This window comes from Cyclopterus lumpus, chromosome 10, assembly GCF_009769545.1.
Source record: "Cyclopterus lumpus isolate fCycLum1 chromosome 10, fCycLum1.pri, whole genome shotgun sequence".
Classification (NCBI taxonomy): domain Eukaryota; kingdom Metazoa; phylum Chordata; class Actinopteri; order Perciformes; family Cyclopteridae; genus Cyclopterus; species Cyclopterus lumpus.
Genome location: NC_046975.1, coordinates 3,628,365 through 3,650,329, shown reverse-complemented (window position 1 = coordinate 3,650,329; position 21,965 = coordinate 3,628,365). Strand labels below are relative to the sequence as shown.

General features: G+C 44.3%; 1 protein-coding gene across 7 annotated transcripts in view; it reads left to right on the top strand.

The window, feature by feature from the left end:
- The first annotated feature begins 8,753 nt into the window (after positions 1-8,753).
- si:zfos-2326c3.2 (mitogen-activated protein kinase kinase kinase kinase 4) overlaps positions 8,754-21,965 on the top strand; it is a 57,056-nt gene continuing 43,844 nt past the window's right edge. For 6 of the 7 annotated variants that reach the window (XM_034542847.1, XM_034542844.1, XM_034542843.1 and 3 more), the window contains exons 1-3: positions 8,754-8,930; positions 9,853-9,918; positions 19,453-19,509. In XM_034542847.1, the coding sequence (XP_034398738.1) occupies positions 8,874-8,930; positions 9,853-9,918; positions 19,453-19,509 (180 nt within the window). In that variant the 5' untranslated portion in view covers positions 8,754-8,873. Of the gene's footprint in view, positions 8,931-9,852; positions 9,919-12,430; positions 12,466-19,452; positions 19,510-21,965 lie in introns of all 7 variants that reach the window. The other variant, XM_034542845.1, reaches the window with a different exon arrangement.

Sequence of the window (21,965 nt, the reverse complement as noted above, 5' to 3'; positions counted from 1 at the left end):
ATGCATACATTATTTGACCATATGATAGTGCTTAATCTAGCAGCTTCATCCAGACGCAGCTCGAGGCTGTGTGGGCTATGAACCCAGACACTAGAGTGTTTGATATTTTGACTTTTGTGGGACTTCCACAAAAGAAATAGTGGTACTTTATTCCATGGTGGATATTTCATGCCATAAATGAACCATTAACCCCGCCCCCTCTCTGGCGCCTCGACAATAACCACAAATAGTCCAGCAGAAAGTAGCACGAAAAGTCCCAACCCTGAACACGGGCCGAACACTGCGTTGGCCGGAAAAACTGCCCAGACAGCTTTTTGTCTTTAACTTACAAGCTCAAGTTACCAACACACCTTTATTTACTGTCATACAACACCACACAGCTCAGCAATAGTCAGCAATACTCCGTAACATTGTGTTTGCACACAGCATACTGGAAGAGGCTATTTTTTAATAATTATTTTTTTATGAATATATATTTAAATAAAAAATAAAATAGTTTGCTTGCTTATTTTTGACACACCGCCCTATTGCACAGACATGTGCAATATACCTGTGCAATATAAATACACCAGCAATATTCTGCTATACAGTTACAGTGAGCTGAACTGAGTCTGACAGTAGGGTGGAAGAAAGGCTGACATACAGACAGACAGACAGACAGGCAAGCAGATAGGAAGAAAGACTGACATACAGACAGACAGACAGACAGGCAAGCAGATAGGAAGAAAGACTGACATACAGACAGACACGCAGACAGACACACAGACAGGCAGGAAGACAGATAGGCAGACAAACAGACAGGCAGGCAGGCGAACAGACATGCAGACAGACAGACAGACACACAGACAGGAAGACAGACAGACACGCAGACAGACAGACAGACAGACAGACACGCAGACTGACAGACACACAGACAGACAGACAGACAGACACGCAGACAGAAAGAAAGGCTGACATACAGACAGACAGACAGGAAGAAAGGCTGACATACAGACAGACAGGAAGACAGACAGACACACAGACAGACAGGCAGGCAGACAGACACACAGACAGACACACAGGCAGAAAGACAGACACGCAGACAGACAGACACACAGACATGAATACAGACAGACAGGCAGGCAGACAGACACGGAGACAGATAGACAGACAGACATACAGAAAGACATGCAGGCAGACAGACAGACACACAGACAGGATGATAGACAGACAGACAGGAAGAAAGACTGACATACAGACGGACATGCAGAGAGACAGACAGGCAGGCAGCCAAACAGAAATATGGTGTTTGAGGAATCAAGTTTCAGGTTTTGGTAATCTCTCCTATAATTCAACCTGTTTACAAAAGCAACCGGAATCCATGTAGTTTGTAGCACAGACAGACAGACAGACAGACAGACAGACAGACAGACAGACAGACAGACAGACAGACAGAGAGACAGATGCATATAGAGAGAGGAAAAGAAATAGATTAATCTAAAAGCCACTTCCTGCCTTCACAGAGATCTAAAACGAGCCCTGTCTTACACCTCTGGTGTCCCCTCTCCTCTCACCTACAACATGCACATGAGTAATGTCACACATTGCGTGAGTGACGCGCAAACATGAGCAACAGCGCTCTCTTGTGGTCAATAGGCAAATGAGAAAACGGACCAAAGAAAAGGACTGGTGTGTGGTCGGAAATGAAAGATTGGGAATTTAAAATACAGGCTGTTGCTCATAAAGTTTTAAGAACTTTTAATGAGGAGTTTGCTAATTATATGTAGCAGCATCTTCGTTCAACTGTGGGTAAAGATCCTGAATCCACATATTGATGTGCTGTTCCTATGGCAACCACAGATCACTAAATACCAGGATCACTAGCATCTGAGTTCAGGTTTCATACTGACAGGTTAAGAACTCTCCACTACATATCCTGAACCACAATGATGTCACATGTGTGTGTGGTTCTGTTTTTCTTTTGCAGTGTCGATAAGAGTAAAAAAAGAAGAAAAGAAACCAGTGTACGGTCTCATGCCATAACTGGAAGGCAGATAAAGAGATGTAAATCAAATCAGCATGAGCCTCTGCAGGATCTGAATAATGTGTTTTGTTGTCGTTGTTTTTTTGCAAGCAAAACTGTGTGCGTGTCTGTGTGTGTCTCTCGAGGAAGATGAAGCTCCCGGATTTTGAAATCTTTCGTTCATGGGGCCTTTAAGTCTGACAAGAAGCTCCATTTTGGTCATGCTCAGGCTAACTCCGGGTCATTGTTGGCATCCAGAATCAAAGTCTGGCAGCAGTCAAGCGAGCCGGGGCGCCGCATTTTGACCGTGGAGCCCAGCCATTTGAGCTAGTCTGTGCATCTCATCTTCACAGTGCAATGAGTCTTATCTTTTGGTGAATAGCTACCCACAATGCTAACTGACCGGAGGGGTGTGGACTGATTTCTGTTTTGGGCGTTGAGGTGACACATTTGAAGCTCCCTAAACAGTTTGACGGGTTGAATCGTGCTCCGGCCTACGGTTGAATATTTGTTGTGGAAGTTTCGTTGCAAGGCGCTACGACGGCTCGCTCCAGCACCATCATAAAACCACCGAATGAGGGAGTACGTGTTGGAGGAATGCTTTCATCCCTCCAGTGGTCTACTTGGATACTTTACAATGAGCAGCCACTAAGGATGCTTGTGCTGGTCAACGACCTTGTTAAGACACTGACTTCCATGTTCCATAAATGTAATTAGTGGGGTTTTTTTGTTCTTAGTCTTTCACATCCAACCTGGAAAACATTACAGACTATTATATTTGTTATACTGTACCGGCCACCAGGTCCATTTTCAGAATTTGTATCTGAATTTAGAGAGTTTCTATCAAGTTTAGTCCTTAAAACTGATAAGGTTATTATTGTAGGAGATTTTAATATTCATGTGGATGTTGATAATGATTGCCTTAGTGCTGCATTCATGTCATTGTTGGACTCGATTGGCTTCTGTCAGAGAGTACAGAAACCCACTCACTGCTTTGGCCACACCCTCGACCTTGTTCTTGCATGTGGCATTGACATTGAGCATTTGGAGGTCTTCCCACAGAACCCTCTTCTGTCAGACCATTACCTCATAACTTTTGAGTTTATACTCCCGGAGTCTACACCGTTAGTCAAAAGTTTCTACACCAGATGTCTAACTGACAGTGCTGTAGCTAAATTTATAGAAGCGATTCCTTCTGCATTTGATTCAATACCACGTCTCAATGTGACGGAGGACTCCTGTGCTAACTTTAGTCCGTCCCAGATTGATCATATTGTCGATAGTGCTACAGGCTCACTGAGAATGACACTAGACTTGATAGCCCCACTGAAGAAAAAGACAATGAGGCAAAGGAGGTTTGCTCCCTGGTATAACCCTCAGACCCACAAACTAATGCCAGAGCAGCCTATTACTCATCAGTAATAGAGAAAAATAAGAACAACCCCAGGGTTCTCTTTAGCACTGTAGCCAGGCTGACAGAGAGTCACAGCTCTGTGGAGCCGTGTATTCCTATAGACCTCAGTAGTAATGACTTCATGAACTTCTTCAATGAAAAGATTTTAACAATTAGAGGCAAGATTGATGCTCTCTTGCCCTTAACTACTGCCGATCTGTCATCAAGAGGAGTGGCCTTGGAAACGTCTGTATGCCCTGGTGTATATTTGGATAGCTTTTCTCCCATCAACCTAGACCAATTGTCCTCAGCGGTTTCTACTTCTAAACTGTCTACCTGTTTCTTGGACCCCATCCCGATGAGACTTGCCTTTAATTAGAACCTCTCTATTAATTCAATTCAATTTAGTTTATTTTGTATAGCCCAAAATCACAAATTACTAATTATCCTCAGAGGGCTTTATAATCAGAAGCAATATATGTCATGTGTACAGATTAACAGCATTAGAGAGTTACAACACATTCAATGAATATGACAGAAATTATGAATAATGAGTATTAGGAATGGACCAAGATCCAGACCTCGACAATCCATGAAACATAAGGAGGAAGAGAGGGGGGCATCAGCAGGGCCATGGCAGGAGGCAGGTCCACCTTGCAGGATGCATCGCGAAAGAGGCCGGACCAATGAGGCCATGCCCCATAAACTTTCATTGTTATGCAGATGATACTCAATTATATCTATCGATCAAACCAAAGGAGACCAACTAGCATGTCTTAAAGACATAAAAACATGGATGACCTGCAACTTTCTGATGTTAAACTCAGACAAAACTGAAGTTATTTTACTGGGCCCTGAACACCTCAGAGATCAATTATCTGGTGATGTGGTTTCTGTAGATGGCATTTCCCTCGCATCCAACACCACTGTAAAGAATCTCCAGTTATCTTTGACCGAGACTTGTCCTTTAACTCCCACATTAAGCAAATCTCAAGGATTGCATTTTTTCATCTACGTAACATTTAAAAAATCAGACACATCTTGTCTCAAAAAGATGCAGAAAAGCTGGTTCACGCGTTTGTTACTTCCAGACTAGATTACTGCAACTCCTTATTATCAGGCTGCTCTAATAAGTCTCTTAAATCCCTCCAGTTGATCCAGAATGCTGCAGCTCGTGTACTCACACAAATTAAGAAAAGAGATCACATTACTCCTGTATTAGCTGCTCTGCACTGGCTCCCTGTAAAATCAAGAATCACATTTTTTTTTGACAAATATTTTTATTGTCTTTTCCACATTACACAAACACAAGACACATATACAAGTATATATGGGCACTTGGAGGTATTTCAAATAGATATATCAGCGGCATGAGTTGTGGTTGGGCATTACTGACTGTTTCTCAGCAGAAACAACAAATAACAATAACAGTAGAGGGTGACATATATGAACATGCACAGATAGATACATATTATACCCCACAAATAGAATGCTCCCACATTCAAACGGTAGACTACAGGGTAACAACAATATCTTCCCCCTCCAGAAACTCAATAAAATGAGCTCCACATCTTTGCAAAGGTGTTATAGTTCCCTTTAACTACATATGTAAGTTGCTCTAGGGCAGGGCCCTGTTTGCTTCGTTTCCTCGGAACCCAGCAAACAGGGATCTGAGACGCTTTTAGTGACTGTAATCAGCCTTTCCAGATGATCTGAGATGTCCTCAGTCTCTCAGACCTTTTTATGTCACTTTGCTTTTTGCTGTTGCCTCCCAGTGAGTTCTGTGAGTTTTGATTACAGGGGTTCTTTTTTGCACGCTGACTGTGAACTGGTCTTCTTAGTGCCTTGAATATGACATTTACTTTTTTGTCTAAATAAAGAAAGAAGTTCATAGACAAGGTTGCCTGGCCTTGCGAAATAGAGAAACCCCCGTCTCGTTGATACTGACACTGATATCTGCTGTCGCTTATACGTATTTATTCCTGCATGTATGTATGTATGTGTGTTTATGTGTGTGTGTGTGTGTGTGTGTGTGTGTGTGTGTGTGTGTGCATGAGTGTGTGTGTGCGTGTATTTGTGTGTGCACGCCTGAATGCGAGCGACCTCAGGGAATGCTTTGGATGAGTGAAAAGTCAAGTTCCTCTGAATACCTCGTATGTAAGTACACAGAAAGAAAGATGCGATGGCGAGGGACAGGCAAGTGGCCTCTATCGCTCTCCGGAATGTTCTTATTCAATTGTTTCACAGACTGTTGTCTTGTTTAGGTTGGAAAGGAGTCGAAAAATTAGTGTGTGTGGGTGAGTGTTTGTGTGCGTGTGCGTCTGTGTTTGTGTGTGTGTGTGTGTGTGTGTAAGCAGCTGACCCTGATATGAACAGGACCACTGTGTAAGACCACAGAGAGGCCATTCTTCACGGCGAAACAAACACACACTCAAACTACACACTCACAGACCCACCCCCCCTCTTAATTCGTCACATTCACTTACACACACAAACAAACATACAGAGGGTGCAAGAGAGTCACTTGCCGTCGTTCTCTTATTCTCCTACACACACACACTCTCACACACACACTCTCATACACACACCACAGACAGCACAGTCTCACTCTTTCTGTTTCTCCCCGACACACACACACACACACACACTCTCACACACACACACTCTCACACACACACTCTCATACACACACCACAGACAGCACAGTCTCACTCTTTCTGTTTCTCCCTGACACACACACACACACACACACGCACGCACACACACACTCTCACACACACACACACACACAGTTGACTGTGTCCCACCACATAATGACCCTTATTTCACCATGCTGACTGTGACTCATTGGTTCGGTCAGGAGACCAGAATGTCAAGCACCATCTCTTTTATATACTGTCCACTTGAAAACATAAATACATAAGTAAAGCTAAAGTGGTGTGTTGCCATGCGACGTGAAGGTACATTTATTTTTCTAGTAGCATATTTTTGCATTGAAATTTGTGACCTTAAAAGCATTTTAATTTTGTAGGTCTTAGGAAAGACCGGCAAATTACTAATATTAACCATCGTTTTCTCATGTTGAATATAATATATATAAACTTTCATCACAATTCTTGGCAGTAAAAAAAGAGCACACATCCGTCGAGGTTGGTATAAAATGATGGTATGTATGTATAGAGAGAGAGAGGAAGAGAGAAAGTGCACGTTTTAAGTAACACAACACAAGCTAAGCTAGCTCATACTAGCTACTGCAAAATCCCGCCCTCAAGATCAAACTGTAGCAGCTGTTTTGTCACCCAGTGTAACACAGTTTAAGTCATATAGTCACGGTTAAAAAATAATTGTGTAAGTCGTGGAGGTTGTGGTAATTTTCCTCGAATTGGCAGGTCACGGTAATTAGCCTATTTAGCTAACGTTACTGGTGCACCAGTGGTGATTACTAATGGGTCCATGCATATTTCGAACAAATTTGTCACGCAAAGACATTTCAGTGAGTGACAGCTGTTGGGCTCAAAAGCCACACAACAAGGCTCCTTACTGGAGAAGCATGCCTCGAGTTAGGAACAGCATCTTTTACCTACTTAGCCCACACTGCCATGCCTGCACCGGGACATTAAAACAAGATGGGACGTTGTCATATTTAGCCCAGAATAAATCACATAATTTGCGGCATGGCAAGACATTTCGCTTTCTCGATTTCTGGGCTGTCCTGGCAAAAATAACATTGGCAATTATGAAAGCAAATGTCTGTTGTTACAGTTGGATTCAGAGCAAGATTTTACACGGTAGACCTTTTGCATTGGAGGAAAAGCACACGTGTAATTTATAACGTTATTGAACCAACATGCTCAAAAGGCCTACTGTGGGCCTGGAGGTGGGAACGGAGCGGCAACCTCTGGTTCTGCCGAGTGAAGCTGAGTGTCTTAAATCTGCATTCTCTCTACTGTCCATCAGGGGGCGACTCCTCTGGTTGTATAGAAGTCTAAGAGAAAATGACTCTTCTTCTCTCTTGATGTATTCCCCCAGTAAACATTGTAAATATGAATGTATGGTCTCAATCTCTAGTTTCAAGGCTTCTTCAATACAGCATGATGTTCATTTTCGTAAATGTGTCAAATAGACCATAAGGCGGGGTATGCCTTGGGTAAGCTTAGTGTGATCGACAGATCGCTGCCGCTACCAGAGAGTATTCAGCGTATCAACAATACTCCTGTACAATCCACAAATGGTAACTTCCATTCATATGTTGTGAAAAAAACAAAACATGGAGACGGCCATAATCCATGTCGGCGACGGTGAACTCAAGGCTTAAGAAAACGCACTCCACAAACCAACGGGTGACGTCACAAAACAGCTATCTCCACTTCTTATGTCCAGGGTGGGACACAGACATTTAATCCAGCAATAATGAATGTAATCAATGAGGTGAGGCTCCTATCCAATGTCAAAAATATATGTTGCAAAGAGCTCAGAGGCAAGCTTGAAACTATATATGTTCTGGGTTAACCAGATGTTTCCAAAATTTGATGTTGAAAAGGTTCAAGATAAACAAAGTAGTATAATGTAGTATAATGCACGTGGGCCTGAAACACTATGGGCTAAGGTGATACTGACACAGCAATGACATGAGGGCCTGCAACATGTCAAGAAAGGATGTGTCAGTGTGTACAGATAGTGTGTGCGTGCGTGTGTATGTGTGCACGTTTTCTTTAGTACGACATCGTAATAATAATGTATAATCATTTAATTTGTTTACTTCAAAGGGTATTAGCAAAGTGGACGGTGATGAGGGTGATGAGGGTGGGATTCACTGAGAATCACTCGAGGACCGTGAACTTTTCCCCACAAAAAACAAACACTCGCGCGCACCAACACGGATACACGGAGATACACGTGGAGAGATTTTGTGAAGTTAGCAATTGATATTATTTTCAGTCAGCCGCATATGTGCTGTATAACACATTGTTTGATTCAGTTGTGAATGTCTTCCTTTCTTTTTCCTGTTGTGGTCTGTGGACTAGTCGAGTTATCCGAGTAGCTTGAAAGAAGAAAAAAAAATCACTTCCCAGGAGCAAAACGTCAAGTGAAACGAGGTTAATGCAGTCAGAGACCGGACGTTGGTATTTTAATAATTAAGCATTGCGTCGACCTATAAGGTTTAGCCCTGAGGCAGAACAACAATAATTATAACAACAACTAAGTAGTGTCTGTTGTGTTTGCGGTGAAACGGGAAGTGCACTTCAAGAAGATTAACCGAAACAAATCCAAACACACCGTGAATTTCGTTTGTTAGGCTATTATTCTGAAAGGTCCAACCGGAAGCGGTGCGCCTGTCACTGCTAGCAAAACTTCAGAATGAACCGGACGAGAGGAGAACCCGTTAGTTAGTTAGTTAGTTAGTCGGGGGGAGAAACAGTCACCGTCCATGTCTTAAGGACACAAACACCAGCGCGCTGACAACAGTTGTTGACAGCAATGTCGAGAGAAAACACCACTCGGAGTTTGGACAGTATAGACCTCGCTGCTTTAAGGGTACGTTTTCAAATGTTGTCTTGCTTCTTTCTCTCTTTTATTTCTTATTCTTATTTGAAGTGTGTTTGAGTAAACAGTGCAGGATGTGGTGGGTGTTGCTTGCAACTTCTAACGGCAGGGATAGTTTCCAGCAACAAGTCAACCTGAGCAGTCGAGATTTCTGCGCCCACCCCTCCACCCTCCACCCTCCACCCCTCTCGTCTAACGGTCGGCTCTCGCCTTCACGCTCTTGAACGACACGGTTCTGCGCGTCCTCACCTCGGCGCCGTGTAACGTCTCACGCGCAGAGAGCCTCGGAACGTTACCGTCCGCGCGCCGTGTCCCGTTTGCTCGGTCGTAACTTCACGAGCTAGCGGTTTCACGCACGCGAGCTCTCTTTGGCTGCACCCGCTGAAAAGTTGGCATGCAACAAGTGACAGCAACTTTGTGCCTCTTTATTGACAGAAAACAATATATGCATAGAGCCCTCTAGTTACTAGCACATGGCTGTTTGAACCCAACTCACATCGTTGTAATAGTTTAGAGCCAGTTGGTGGAGTTTTTATGCTGGTTTATGGAAATGTCTTTGGCCTCTCAGTATCAATATCAGTGTCCCTGGAGGAAGTGTCAATGTCTTTCTAGTTAGTATTGTGATTTTATGTATTTTGAGCTGCTAATATTTATATAGCCGGTGAAGCCAATACCTATACAATGAAAAATGTTCCTTTACTCTCATTCCTTGTCGCTCACACAGTTCTCCCCATTCGCAGTCCCACTTCCTCAGCCTGCATCCCAGTACAGCGCTGCATTGTTCTTTGTATAGTACCGGGTACATAAAGCTGTTGCATTATGACTTTGTTCAAATGTACCATCTTTCTCTATTGTCAATGCATCCTACTCGATGCTTATCTTGCTTTATCTCTTTTTTTCCCCTTCCTCTCAGGACCCAGCAGGTATCTTTGAGCTGGTGGAGGTGGTTGGCAATGGAACCTATGGTCAGGTGTACAAGGTGAGCGCTCGCATGGTGTCACAGGAGCTTGTTGCACGCACAGAACACAGAACACCTTTTGCTGATACCAACACACATGCACGGTCGGGTTTCTGTCTAAACCTTGGTTTACACAGCGGTGAGTCCGAGCATTAACAATTGGCTTGTTCTAGTTCAAGAACTACAGATGAAAAATAGCCTCTCGGTTATTAATGTGCACTGTCCCTTATCAAATAAACCAAAGTAAAAGAAAATATATATAAAAAAACGCCTCACAAGCTTTACTCACGCAGACACGCCATATATTACAGTAGCGGACATGCCAGTTCTGGTAAAACGTACTACTTCCAGTTAGTTGGGAGGAAAAAAAGAAGCAATTCTCAGCTGACTGAAATATCCTGTTAGCTCTCACACACACACACGCACACACACACACACACACACACACCCACCAGCATGTAGAGCATCTGCAGCATCTTTTAAAGGCCCTGGGTGGGGCTCACTTCCTTATCGCAATATCTGTTTGTGTTTGAGTGGTTTGTGGTTTACAGGAGGTGTCGAGGCCTATTGAGGTCTGGGCGGACGGTTTACGTGCTCCTGCAAGTCCACAAACCATACATGTGTGGAACACTTTCAGTTCTGACCCTGAAGTTCATAGATCTCTTTGGGGGGGAATGAGGATTTGTTTGAAAGAGAGTTGAGGTTGGAAGACTACGATTGTTCGTACTATCATCAGAGATTTAAAAATCATGGCTACCTGAGAGAGATATGTATTCCTACCTGCAAAGAAAAAGACAAATAGACCTGTCGAATCCAAAAGATAATGTCAAATTGATTCAATCCCAAATCAATCATGCACAATGCATGAAGGATTGTTATTTCTCCTGCAGCAAAAGACATGCGAAATGTCAGGTTCTGATCACTTTTAGACCCCAAAAAAATGTGTTTGAAAAGGTAAGAGTATGAACAAAGGTTGAGGGTAAAAGTTTAGGGTTCATGAACGCTTCTCACGAGTGTGTGCGACAGAAGGAGGGTGTGTGCCTCTATTGCTGCTTGATTTCCTGAAAGAGGAAATGTTGCAAGAGATGCACGGGACAGTACGGCCTGTGTCGGGCTTCACACAGGCTGCTTTTAAAACGGGGCTTTAAAAAAAAAAAATCACAAATTTCATCAGGTGACTCACATTCATTGATGCTTTAACAAGCAGGGACCTAATACGGATGAATGGAACGGTTTTATAGACGGGGACTTACACCAGTGAAACATTAAAACTCTGTGTGTGTGTGTATGTGTATGTGTTTTCAAACATAACGCGAGTCCCATCATGGAGAAACAGGACAGAAATAGAGCCCTTTAGAACAATGACTTGTGCCACACACACACGCACGCACGCACACACACACACACACACACACACACACACACACACACACACACACACACACACCCCTTAAGAAAATAGTTAGTTGTGGATTGACGTGGGCACAGGAAGTGCTGACAAAGCATCCAAGGCTTTTCCTCTTGTTTATTTACATGTGTGTTGCATTTCCATTGCATTCTCATTTTTATCATTTAGTAATGTGGCATGAACGGGAAAAGTTCCAAAGTAAGAGAGCGTAGGAAGATCACAACATGATAACAGTATTGTGTGGGTGTTTAGGGAGACCAGAGCTGGCCAGAGCAGTGTGAGGTCAACAGAGATTAGTTACTAATCAAAGGCAACAGGCTCAGGTAGGAGGGAATGGCAACTTAGCAGGACCGACCCTCTGGCAAGTTCGAAGGACACAGCTGTCCTCGATGCACATCTGTGTGAGGGAATTAAACCCAAGCAGGCTGGTGATCTCCAGAAGAGAATTACAGCCTGGTTCATGAAGCTGGGAAATGACGCCTGTGCGTCGCGCCCAAGGCTCCGCAAGTGGTTGCGGCGCCTTGTCGCGCACCTCCAAAATATTGAATGGCACCCGATCACACTGAGGCCGCAAAAAACAACAACATTGTTTTCCTGCTCATCTCTTGCGTCACACTTCACATTTTTCTGCCGGCTTTTTTAAAGATGTGGAAAGTTGTCACACTTGGCCAAGGCACCCAATCAAATCAAGCAAGAGGTGGGCTTTACTACTTTACCACTGGCTTCCTGTGTTAATACATGTGGTAGGCTCGGACCAAGGCATACAGAAGGTTGATATTAGTGGCTTTTAATTAACTATTCAATTACCCTAATTTCTGCATTGACTCAATTTTTTCTCCGTTATTTACATTTGATCGCCTGGCCACCAAATCAGATAGTTTACAGAATATTCAACCTTGGTTTCTTTGTAATGCATGTAATAACTTAACAGGGCACGTACAAAGGCAGTAAAGCTCATGAATATGAGATATTAGTCAACAGATAATTAAAATTCCTCCTCTGCATTGCGGAGGTTGCTTTTTGCCATTTTGCCCGTCACTTCTTGCCTCTTCACAGTTGTTTTGTGTGTGTGTGTGTGTGTGTGTGTACGCCTCTGGTGTTTCGTGGAATTCTGCGTTGAGAAAGGACTTGGAGCTTGGAGCTGCTGAAACCTGGTTTAGGTAAGGACCCGCCCGCGTTTGGAAGAAAACAACACAGGAACATTTCAAAAACACACAAGGATGAAGAGGTAGAGGAGGGAGATGTTTAACTGCGCACGGTGATGTGCACTCGGTTGTGGTCCCTGCCGTGAAACCACACTGAGCTACTTTTGTTCGGTGAAATGGTTTGTAGTTCCACTCGGGTTACGATGCCAATTAGTCCTGCTCTGAATCGAAGCCTTTAAGCTTCCCTATGTGTGGCATCGGGAGTTGATTGTAGTGATTGCAAAATGTTTTGATCCTCTAATTGCTGGTTCGATAGATATCACATCAACCCCAAACGCCCGGTATCAGTGGGGAAAGTGAGCCCCCGTTAGCCTCATTTACATTTTAAAACAGCCTCCTGATCCGCAGACAGGATTCCCTCTGACACGCTAAGACGGGTACAATTAGAAGTAACACAGAGTCCGATGGAGAGCAGAGAGGGCTGGAGAAAAGCAATCAGGCCTTTTTTAAAAATAAATATTTTTCAGCCAAATTGTCCCAGGAGTCAAAAAAGTGAGGAACTCAAAGAAGTTTTTTTTAGTTTTGCATCGTAGGATCTGAGATGATTATATAAATTACAGCAACAATGGAAGCCACCGTGCAAATTGGGACATCCTTTATGCACGGATCAAGGCGACACACGGCCCTCTACTTTGTCGGACAGGTGGGTCACGGAGGCCCGAGAACGAAAGAAGGCACAGCCCAAATATGTGCGATTTCTGTATCGGTAACGAAACTCGGCTTTGACCGGGACGTGACGTTCAATGCCGCAAACTCCACCCGATATAGTGTTTCTGCAGGCTGGAAAGCAATGCCATGGCAGCGGGGAGGTCTGCAGCTCAAACTGGATCCATGTTCCTGCGGTTGAAATGCAGGTAAAGTTCCTCAGTGCCTCAAAAAGAGGAAGTGATCTGCCTCCGACAAGATAAGATAAGATAAGATAATCCTTTATTAGTAAGTAAAAAACAAGTAGTATAATAAACAGTAAACAGAAATAAGATAAAAGAGTAAAAACAAGAAGAATATTATATATACAGACGGAGTAGAAATAGAATAAAGTGTATCAAATATAAAAAGTACTTAAACGTATTAGTATTCCACCAGTGGGTGGGCTAAAGTGCTGTTCAGTGCGAAGTCCAAAGTGGCCTACTGGGAGCTCAGCTCAGCTTGTTGTGTAGCCTGACAGCAGCGGGGAGAAAGGACCTGCGGTACCTCTCCCTCAGACACCGGGGATAAATCAGCCGGTGGCTGAAGGAGCTGTGCAGCGCTGCCAGAGTACCCTGCATGGGGTGGGAGGTGTTGTCCATCAGGGACGATAGCTTGGCCATCATCCTCCTGTCTCCCACCACCTCCACAGTATCCAGAGGACACCCCAGCACGCTGCACCTTCCCCACCAGTTTGTCCAGTCTCCTCCTGTCAGCTGCTGTGATGCCGCTGCACCAGAAGACCACTCCATAAAAGATGGCTGATGCCACCACCGAGTCGAAGAAGGTCTTCAGGAGTGCTCCCTGCACCCCAAAGGACCTCAGTCTCCTCAGCAGAAAGAGTCTGCTCTGTCCCTTCTTGTAGAGTGCATGAGCGTGGTCAGACCAGTCCAGTTTATTGTTCAAGTGAACACCCAGGAACTTATAAGACTTCACAATCTCAATGTCCAGTCCCTGGATGCTCACTGGTGTTGGAGGAGAGCGTTTACCCCGGCGGAAGTCCACCACCAGCTCCTTGGTCTTGCTGGAGTTGATCTGGAGGCGGTTCCGCTGGCACCATCTTTAAAAGTCCTGGTTCAGTTCCCTGTACTCCCTGTCATCATCGGCCGAGATGAGGCCGACGATCGCAGAGTCGTCAGAGAACTTTTGCAGGTGGCAGTTGGCAGAGTTGTGTTTGAAGTCCGATGTGTAGATGGAGAAGAGGAATGGAGCCAGAACGGTTCCCTGTGGAGCCCCTGTGCTGCAGGACACCCGATCTGACTCACACTCCCGTATCCGCACATACTGTGGACGGTTGGTGAGGTAGTCCAGGATCCATGCAGTGAGGTGGTGTTCCACCCCGGTCTGCTCCAACTTGTCCCTCAGGAGCAAAGGCTGAATGGTGTTGAAGACAAACCCAGTCCCCCTTTTCTCCTCTCTTATCATGCATCATTGTGTTTGGCTTCATCAACGTGTGCACACAGGGACCAAATCATCTGTGTCCAACTGATACGGAACACATACACGCATGCACATTAGCATTAAAGGCTGCATTATGTGCAGTAGTAGCCACATGGCCGTAGTGTGCATGCAGTAGTTTTGGGGCCCCGGTACAAAGAAACCCTGAAAGTCCTGGCTTTTTTAGAGCGAGTAAAAACCTGAGCAAGAACGTTTTTTTGTTTGTTTGTTTTCATTTTGTTTGTTTTCTTGCCATGAATTACTGATAGGTTAGCCTGCCCGTATTTTAAAAGAAGGCCCATTCAGCTTGCGTGTAGCAACCTAAAAAGTGAAGAGTGGCTTTCAAACAGCGACACACAGGAGTAATTCCGCTATTAAACTTGTCAAATAAACATTGCTTTATTGGATCTTCTTAGAACTGCATCACCACGGGGACATGAGCCCTGTGCATGCTCCTCTCACTCAGCATCTAGTCATCACACACACACACACACACACACATAAACACATACAGAAATACACAGACACACACACACAAGCACGCACACACACGCATACACACACACACACACACACACATAAACACATACAGAAATACACAGACACACACACACAAGCACGCACACACACGCATACACACACACACACACACAGAAACACACATACACATGCACACACAGAAACACGCACACACACATACACGCACAGAAACACGCACACACACATACACGCACACACAGAACCATGCACACACACATACACACACACAGAAACAGAGAGACAGGGCGTTTCCCTGTTTGCAGAAGGAACTTCCCTTCCTTGCAAGCTTGTGTGTGTGTGTGTGTGCATGTGTGTGTGTGTGTGTGCGTGTGTGTGTGTGACCGTCAAACTCCACTAAAGCAAAGGGCTGCGATGACTGCTGATGCAACACTGTGCTGCTCTGAGTGGAGCCAAAGTATTTTTTTTTGTCAGGTCTGACCTGCGCTGTTAAATCATACGTGTATAAAAAGAGTCTTAATCTTAAACACCCGTGTTGTTCATGAGTTGAGAACCGCCCTCTGGTTTTGGAGTTTGAGGTCGAAGACGTCCCAGTTTGGTCGGAGCGTCGCAATCAGTAAACCTGACTGTGCACACTGCACAGCTGGCTGCAATACAATACAAATGAATCACTTACACTTCCTCAAATCCTTCTGGCTTCAAGAGCGTCACTTCCCATTTCTGTGACCCACATGTCATCATTCTTATCCCACTCATGCCGACTGATCTGCTGACCAAACCCTAAAATAACAAACACTTTGCCAACCTAAGCTACACAAGACGGTTTCTTTGTTTATCAAAATATGCCAGGTCTTCTTCATATTTAGTAACGGAGAGCTCAGCTTGCGTGGGTTTGAGCTGAGGGACCAAAGACAGAAGAGACCCAGGGAGACAGGAAACATCCTCCAACATAGTGTCCAGTTGAAAAGCTGAGGGGAAAAAAGCAAGAGGGAGAGAGACAAAAGAGGGGGTGGTGGGGAAAGGGCAAAAGGAAGGAAGGTAGAGAGACAGAGAGGAGGGAAGGAAGGAAGAGGCAGGGAGACAAATGAAATTTAGAGAGAGAAGAGGAAAGTAGCCTCCCATGAGGTTTGGAGATATGCTTTGTGCCGATCGCCCGTCTGTGTGTGGTTCTGTGTGACCCAGTGCAGGGACAGTGTACTGGTTACAGGAGGGACTGGCCTTCTTACTCTACTTTCTAAATGCCAAAACTTAAGATTCGAAGAACAAAAAGTTCTATTATATCACACCGTCATGAAGTTGGGCTGGTGGGCGAAGCTCTGACATTGCTGACTCCTACAATTCCCATAATGAAACTTAGCCTTTTAAAGCTGCACTCATTTTTATTTCTTACATTGACAAAGGGAGCTTTCAGCTCATATATATCCAACGACCTGTTAACCATCTGGAAATTAGGATTGCATCATGAATCTATAAAACCTTCAATTCAAGCTTAATCTAATATATATTATTATGTTGTAATCAACTAGCTGACAGTACGCACACACACACTTAATTTTACCACTTCTGTCATATGACAGTGGGACAGAATGAGTTCTTGCTTTTAGCAGCATTATACTCAGTATCATGTCAAACCAGTCCATCTCTTTTGACCCCTTGGTGCCAGCCAGTGAAGGGTCCATGTGAATGGACTGGGGGTTGTTTCTTTAGAGAACACACACACACACACACAGATATGAAGCCTTTAAATAGCACCGATCCTACAATGGGGGTCTGGTGAGAGCTGATGCAGTCCGTCCAAGCACAAAGTACACATATGTAAATACAGGGGGGACAGATAGAGAGACTGGGGGGGGGCATGAGGGAATGTTACACAGTCAGAGGTGGTGAGACAGGAAGTTGGAGACTCGCCGATGGGTCCAGTAAAGGTGTTTCTCTCAGTTGCTCCCCTCGCTCTCCACGCTGTATTCTAAATGTCTCTCTTACATATGCAAATAGCATACAGATGGGTATATTATAGTAACCTTTTCACTGACACAATGTAGTGCTCGCTCATGCCGCCACTGTGTGTGTGTGTGTGCGTGTGTGTGTGTGTGTGTGTGTGTGTGTGTGTGTGTGTCAGAGAACAAGCAACAGAAAGAAACAGAGAAGACATTTCAGGATTTATTTGCATATGCATATTGTTTGATTCCCAGGACTGTACGCCGTCATAACGTGTGTGCGCAGGAGCCTGTGTGTGTGTGTGTGAGATTCATCGGTCCTCAATGTCAAAAAGGAAGCAAGCTTTCTCCAATTATTTCTGGTGGAGAGCAGAGAGCTCTTTGAACAAGTCAGCGCTGCATGTCGTTAATAAGAAGCCCACATTTGTGCATAGCGGTGGCAGCACGGCCAGCGGACAGCACGGAGTCTGACGGGGCGGAGAGGCCATTTCCTTATTTATTACAGTCAGGCCCAGTGGGCTGCTCGCGTGCCACAATTCTTTGCAATTATGGAGACAGCGTCCTCCGCTTGGGGACAGAAATCAAGTCCAGAGAGAATAGCTGCTGCTGAGCAGGTTGTTACTAACCAAAGGCAACAGGCTCAGGTAGGAGGGAATGGAACTTAGCAGGACCGACCCTCTGGCAAGTTCGAAGGGTATCGGCTAGGAGTCTGTTTCACTGCTCTGTTGTCAGGAAACTTACATGTCATAATATTTCATGGTGTTCCCAAGAATAGCATATTGGATGTGATCGTCGTTGTTTATGCACTGCTATATTCAAGCCTTGACTTTGGCGTTTTTGGCCGTCGCCATATTGACTTTTTGCAACCAATGAACAGAAGTCACCATATCTACGTATGGTCTATCTGACTCTAAATGGACCATCGTTTACTAAATGAACATCATGCTGTACTGAAGAAAGATTGAAACTAGAGATTGAGACCATAAACTCATGTTTACAATGTTTACTGAGGGAATAAATCAAGAGAGAAGTATACAACCAAAGGCGTCGCTCCCTGGTGGTCAGTAGAGAGAACGCAAGTTTGCCGCCTGGTATTTACGGATACATTTCAGCGGTTGCCCAGCCCCCTCTGGAAGAAAGAACGTGAGAGGGGAATGAGCAGCGTTGTTTCTACCTTCATCTAACGCCAATGTAGATTAGTTAGCTCCACTTTGTTAGCATTAGCTTTCCGACTAGACTGCTCTAACTACTGTTACAGGAGTTGTGATGAAACAGTATGCAGTGCAGCATAGAGTCACGCTCACGACATGCAGTTCAGCTCATCCCAGTGCCAGTCAATCATTGACTGAAACAGACCTACCGTGAACGTAGACCACATCGAACAGCTCTACAAGACACATCAACATAATGATATTAACGCACACTGAGTCCCTTTAGCTGGGTTGTGTTAGACACACAGGTTTGATATCTGCCATAGTCCTAACCATATAATGCAGAAAGCGATCATGTGAGTAGAATTTCTTTGGAAAGGGAATAGAAAGTGTTAGATTTAGTCGCAGAGAAAAACACAAATAGCCAAATAATGAGGATGTAGTGTTTGTTTTCAAGTCTCGCAGTTTCTCTGTGCCTGTAATATTAGCTGACTGATTGAGTTTAGTGGGATTTGTCATGCCCTCCAGTCTATTTCACACTCACGCTCCGAGCCCTGTCATACATCAGCTTAAAGGCTTATAGAGTAGCTACTCTAGTATCTTGTCAGCTTTCTGACTCATGACAAGGTTTTCAATTTTCCCCTTTTCACCTGACTGCACTTTACAGCTCTGGCCGCCCTCTCTCGACTCGCCCCGCGTCTCCTTCTCTGCGGCGGCGCCTCCTCTCATGAGAAAAGATTAAATGATGTGGACATAGCGCCGAAAGTGATGTCACAATCCAAGTGTTGACCCAGAGGAGGTGTTGCAATGTCTGTGTGTGTGTGTGTGTGTGTGTGTGTGTGTGTGTGTGTGTGTGCGTGCGCAGTTACAGCTGTCGGCCTGATTAAAGTTGTGATTTTTAACACCAACGCTAATCGGACCAAATGTGTTAGAGTCTGGGCCAGCACCACGTTTGTTGCATCTGAAATCTTTGCATTTTACATTTTGATCGTCCGTCGTTCCCATCAAGATCACTTCAAACCCTGGATTTTTGTACCTGTGAAGAACCTCCCAGTGTGTGAAGGTTCACTTCTATTTTTCATCACTGCTGTAGTTCTGATTTGATCAATAACTGTGCACCAATCCTCATTTGGTAATGAGCAGCGTTTGGGGGAGTTTCTCCCAGACACAACACTAATCCACATGTAACGACATCTGTGCACGTGGGTTAACTCTTCCTGCGTGTGTCTCACCAGGGTCGCCATGTCAAGACGGGCCAACTGGCAGCTATCAAAGTCATGGAAGTCACAGAGGTAAGACATGGGATTACACATTGTGAGTATTGATTGTAGCGCATCCAGTAATCTCAACGTCGCCAGAACCGTCAGACAATCATGCTGTCAAGGTAAATTGCCTTTTTTAATTGTTATTATTATAACATTCTTTTATTATACTCTTAACTCAACTTAATATTAACGCAAGCTGCTGTGTGGGAAGACCTTTCCATAGATATTTCCCATGGTCTTTAACGTCCTTGGCACCTCAAAAGTTCTTCATAAAGTCGTCTGTGGCTCTGAAGGGAGAGTTCACAAGTCTGAAAAAAATAGCCCAGATGATGTCATCTAGGATAGGTCTTAGTTCTTAAGGCAAGGTTGGTAACCTTGAGGAACTATCAAGAGTACGCAATAATTTGGTTTTTAACGATTGCACCGAAGGAAAGAAAAAAAAAACATCACAGTCTTTTGCAATGAGAGTAGCACCAGCTCCTAAAAAATGCTACATCTAGCTAGAAAGTTTGGTGAAATCGACTTCTTCTTTCGGTTGTAGCACCCATCGTCTATTTCAGTCTAGTTGGGCACCGGGGCCTCCACCCATCCTGCATGGACATCAGATTTTATGATCCTCATATTTGATCTGGCGTAGGTTTTACACCAGGTAAGAAGTAACCCCAGTGACAGTACTGTATATCAGCCTCTGCTGCAATGGGTTTTGACCAATGCAACATCAAAACTCTGGAGTACCCTTTGGTTTGGTAATCTGAATCAATTCTCCTCGGTCCTCCCTTAGCGAGAAAATGTACGCACCTCAAAAGGAAAAAAAACAAATTGTATTTTATGTTTTTCTTGCCAGACGGAGGTTAATTGTTGTTCATTCTCCATCTGTGACCACAGACCAATCGTGGAGATTTCACCAAAGCATCCTCACATAATAGTCAAACGCTTTTCCGGTACTTGTTAAATCTCTCACAGGATCACGATGATGTTCTCATCGACTCAGTGCCGAAAAATTATTGTAAGGGGTATCAGGACAGTCCTGACAGTGAACGGGTGTAATGAGCCACTCTTAAGTGACCTTTTTCCCTAAGAAAAACGACAGCACACTAGATATTACTTACATATTACCTTGATCGAGGCATTTCCTTCAAACAGTTTGGTGGTATACAGAAAGTAAATTGGGAAGCATTAATGGTACAATCTCCATGTTTTTTTTCCCAAAACAAATAACATCATCCAACAAATAACATCATCCAACAGTACTTTGAACTATAAATAAAAAATAAATAAAACACACAAAATAATACTAATAATAAAAAATAAAAATGATAAACCCCCACAGTAATGAAAAGAAAAGCACACACACATCTTAAGCCCTAGGTGCCTATGTATCACGAATGTGACTAGGCGTTTGAGAGCATTATTACCAGTACCGCACACTCTCAGACCCACACTGGTTTACTTTACTCGTTGTTTATTGTGTCAGAAAACAAACTGTTCAGGCTTTATGCTCCTTTCCACCATTACACCTCACTACAAGTCTGCTTATTGCATAACTGGGAACACTGGTTTCTTTCCTGTTGATGGGATTCTGGATCCTCTGTGTTGCATACAAACTCTGTAGCAGGAAATGCTTGGCCATTATCTCCCTTATCTCCCCCCCAGACACACATACACACACACACACACACACACACACACACACATCCACACATAGAGAGAGAGAGAGCGAGAGAGAGAGAGAGAGAGAGAGAGAGAGAGAGAGAGAGAGAGAGAGAGAGAGAGAGAGAGAGAGAGAGCGAGAGAGAGAGAGAGAGAGAGAGAGAGAGAGAGAGAGAGAGAGAGAGAGAGAGAGACTGCAGACACAAACAGGAGGCTTTGTGTTTCAGAGGTGAAAGTTCAAACTCTGCTTTGTCATGTTCTCCCCTCCTGTCCTGTGGAGATTTAAAGGAGGTCAGTGACTGGGAGACGCTCTCCTCTGTTTCCTCTTTTCTGATGAACAGCCACATGCAGCTCCTTCCCTCGGCCCCTCCACCTCTGTCCCCCAGCCCGGTGTAGATTTAGGGGTTCAGTGAATAGCAGAAGTCACAAGTCATTTCCGGGTATTTATAGCGAGAAAACAAAAAGAAACGGACTCACTCTGTCCCCTCTCCTCTCTTATTCGGTCCTTGCGTCTCATGACACTGACCATCCCCAGTGGTTTTGTGCAGAAAGGGCAGTGGTTGAATGAGGGTCAAATAGCCGAGTGAGAAGACCATGTAGAGGCCACACAGCAGCCTGATTGGAGACGCTCTCTGTCTGGAGGTGTACGTGTTTGCGTTGCATGGACGAATAAAGTTCGACAAACCTTTCAGCCTGCAAGACATTAAACGTGTCCTATATGTGACGTATAGTTTAATGTGATGCTCCAAAGAAAGAATAAGCAGGAAGAGAAGAGGAGGATCTGGAGGAGAAAGCATGGCATTCAATGTAGGACTCTTAAAATCATCTATATA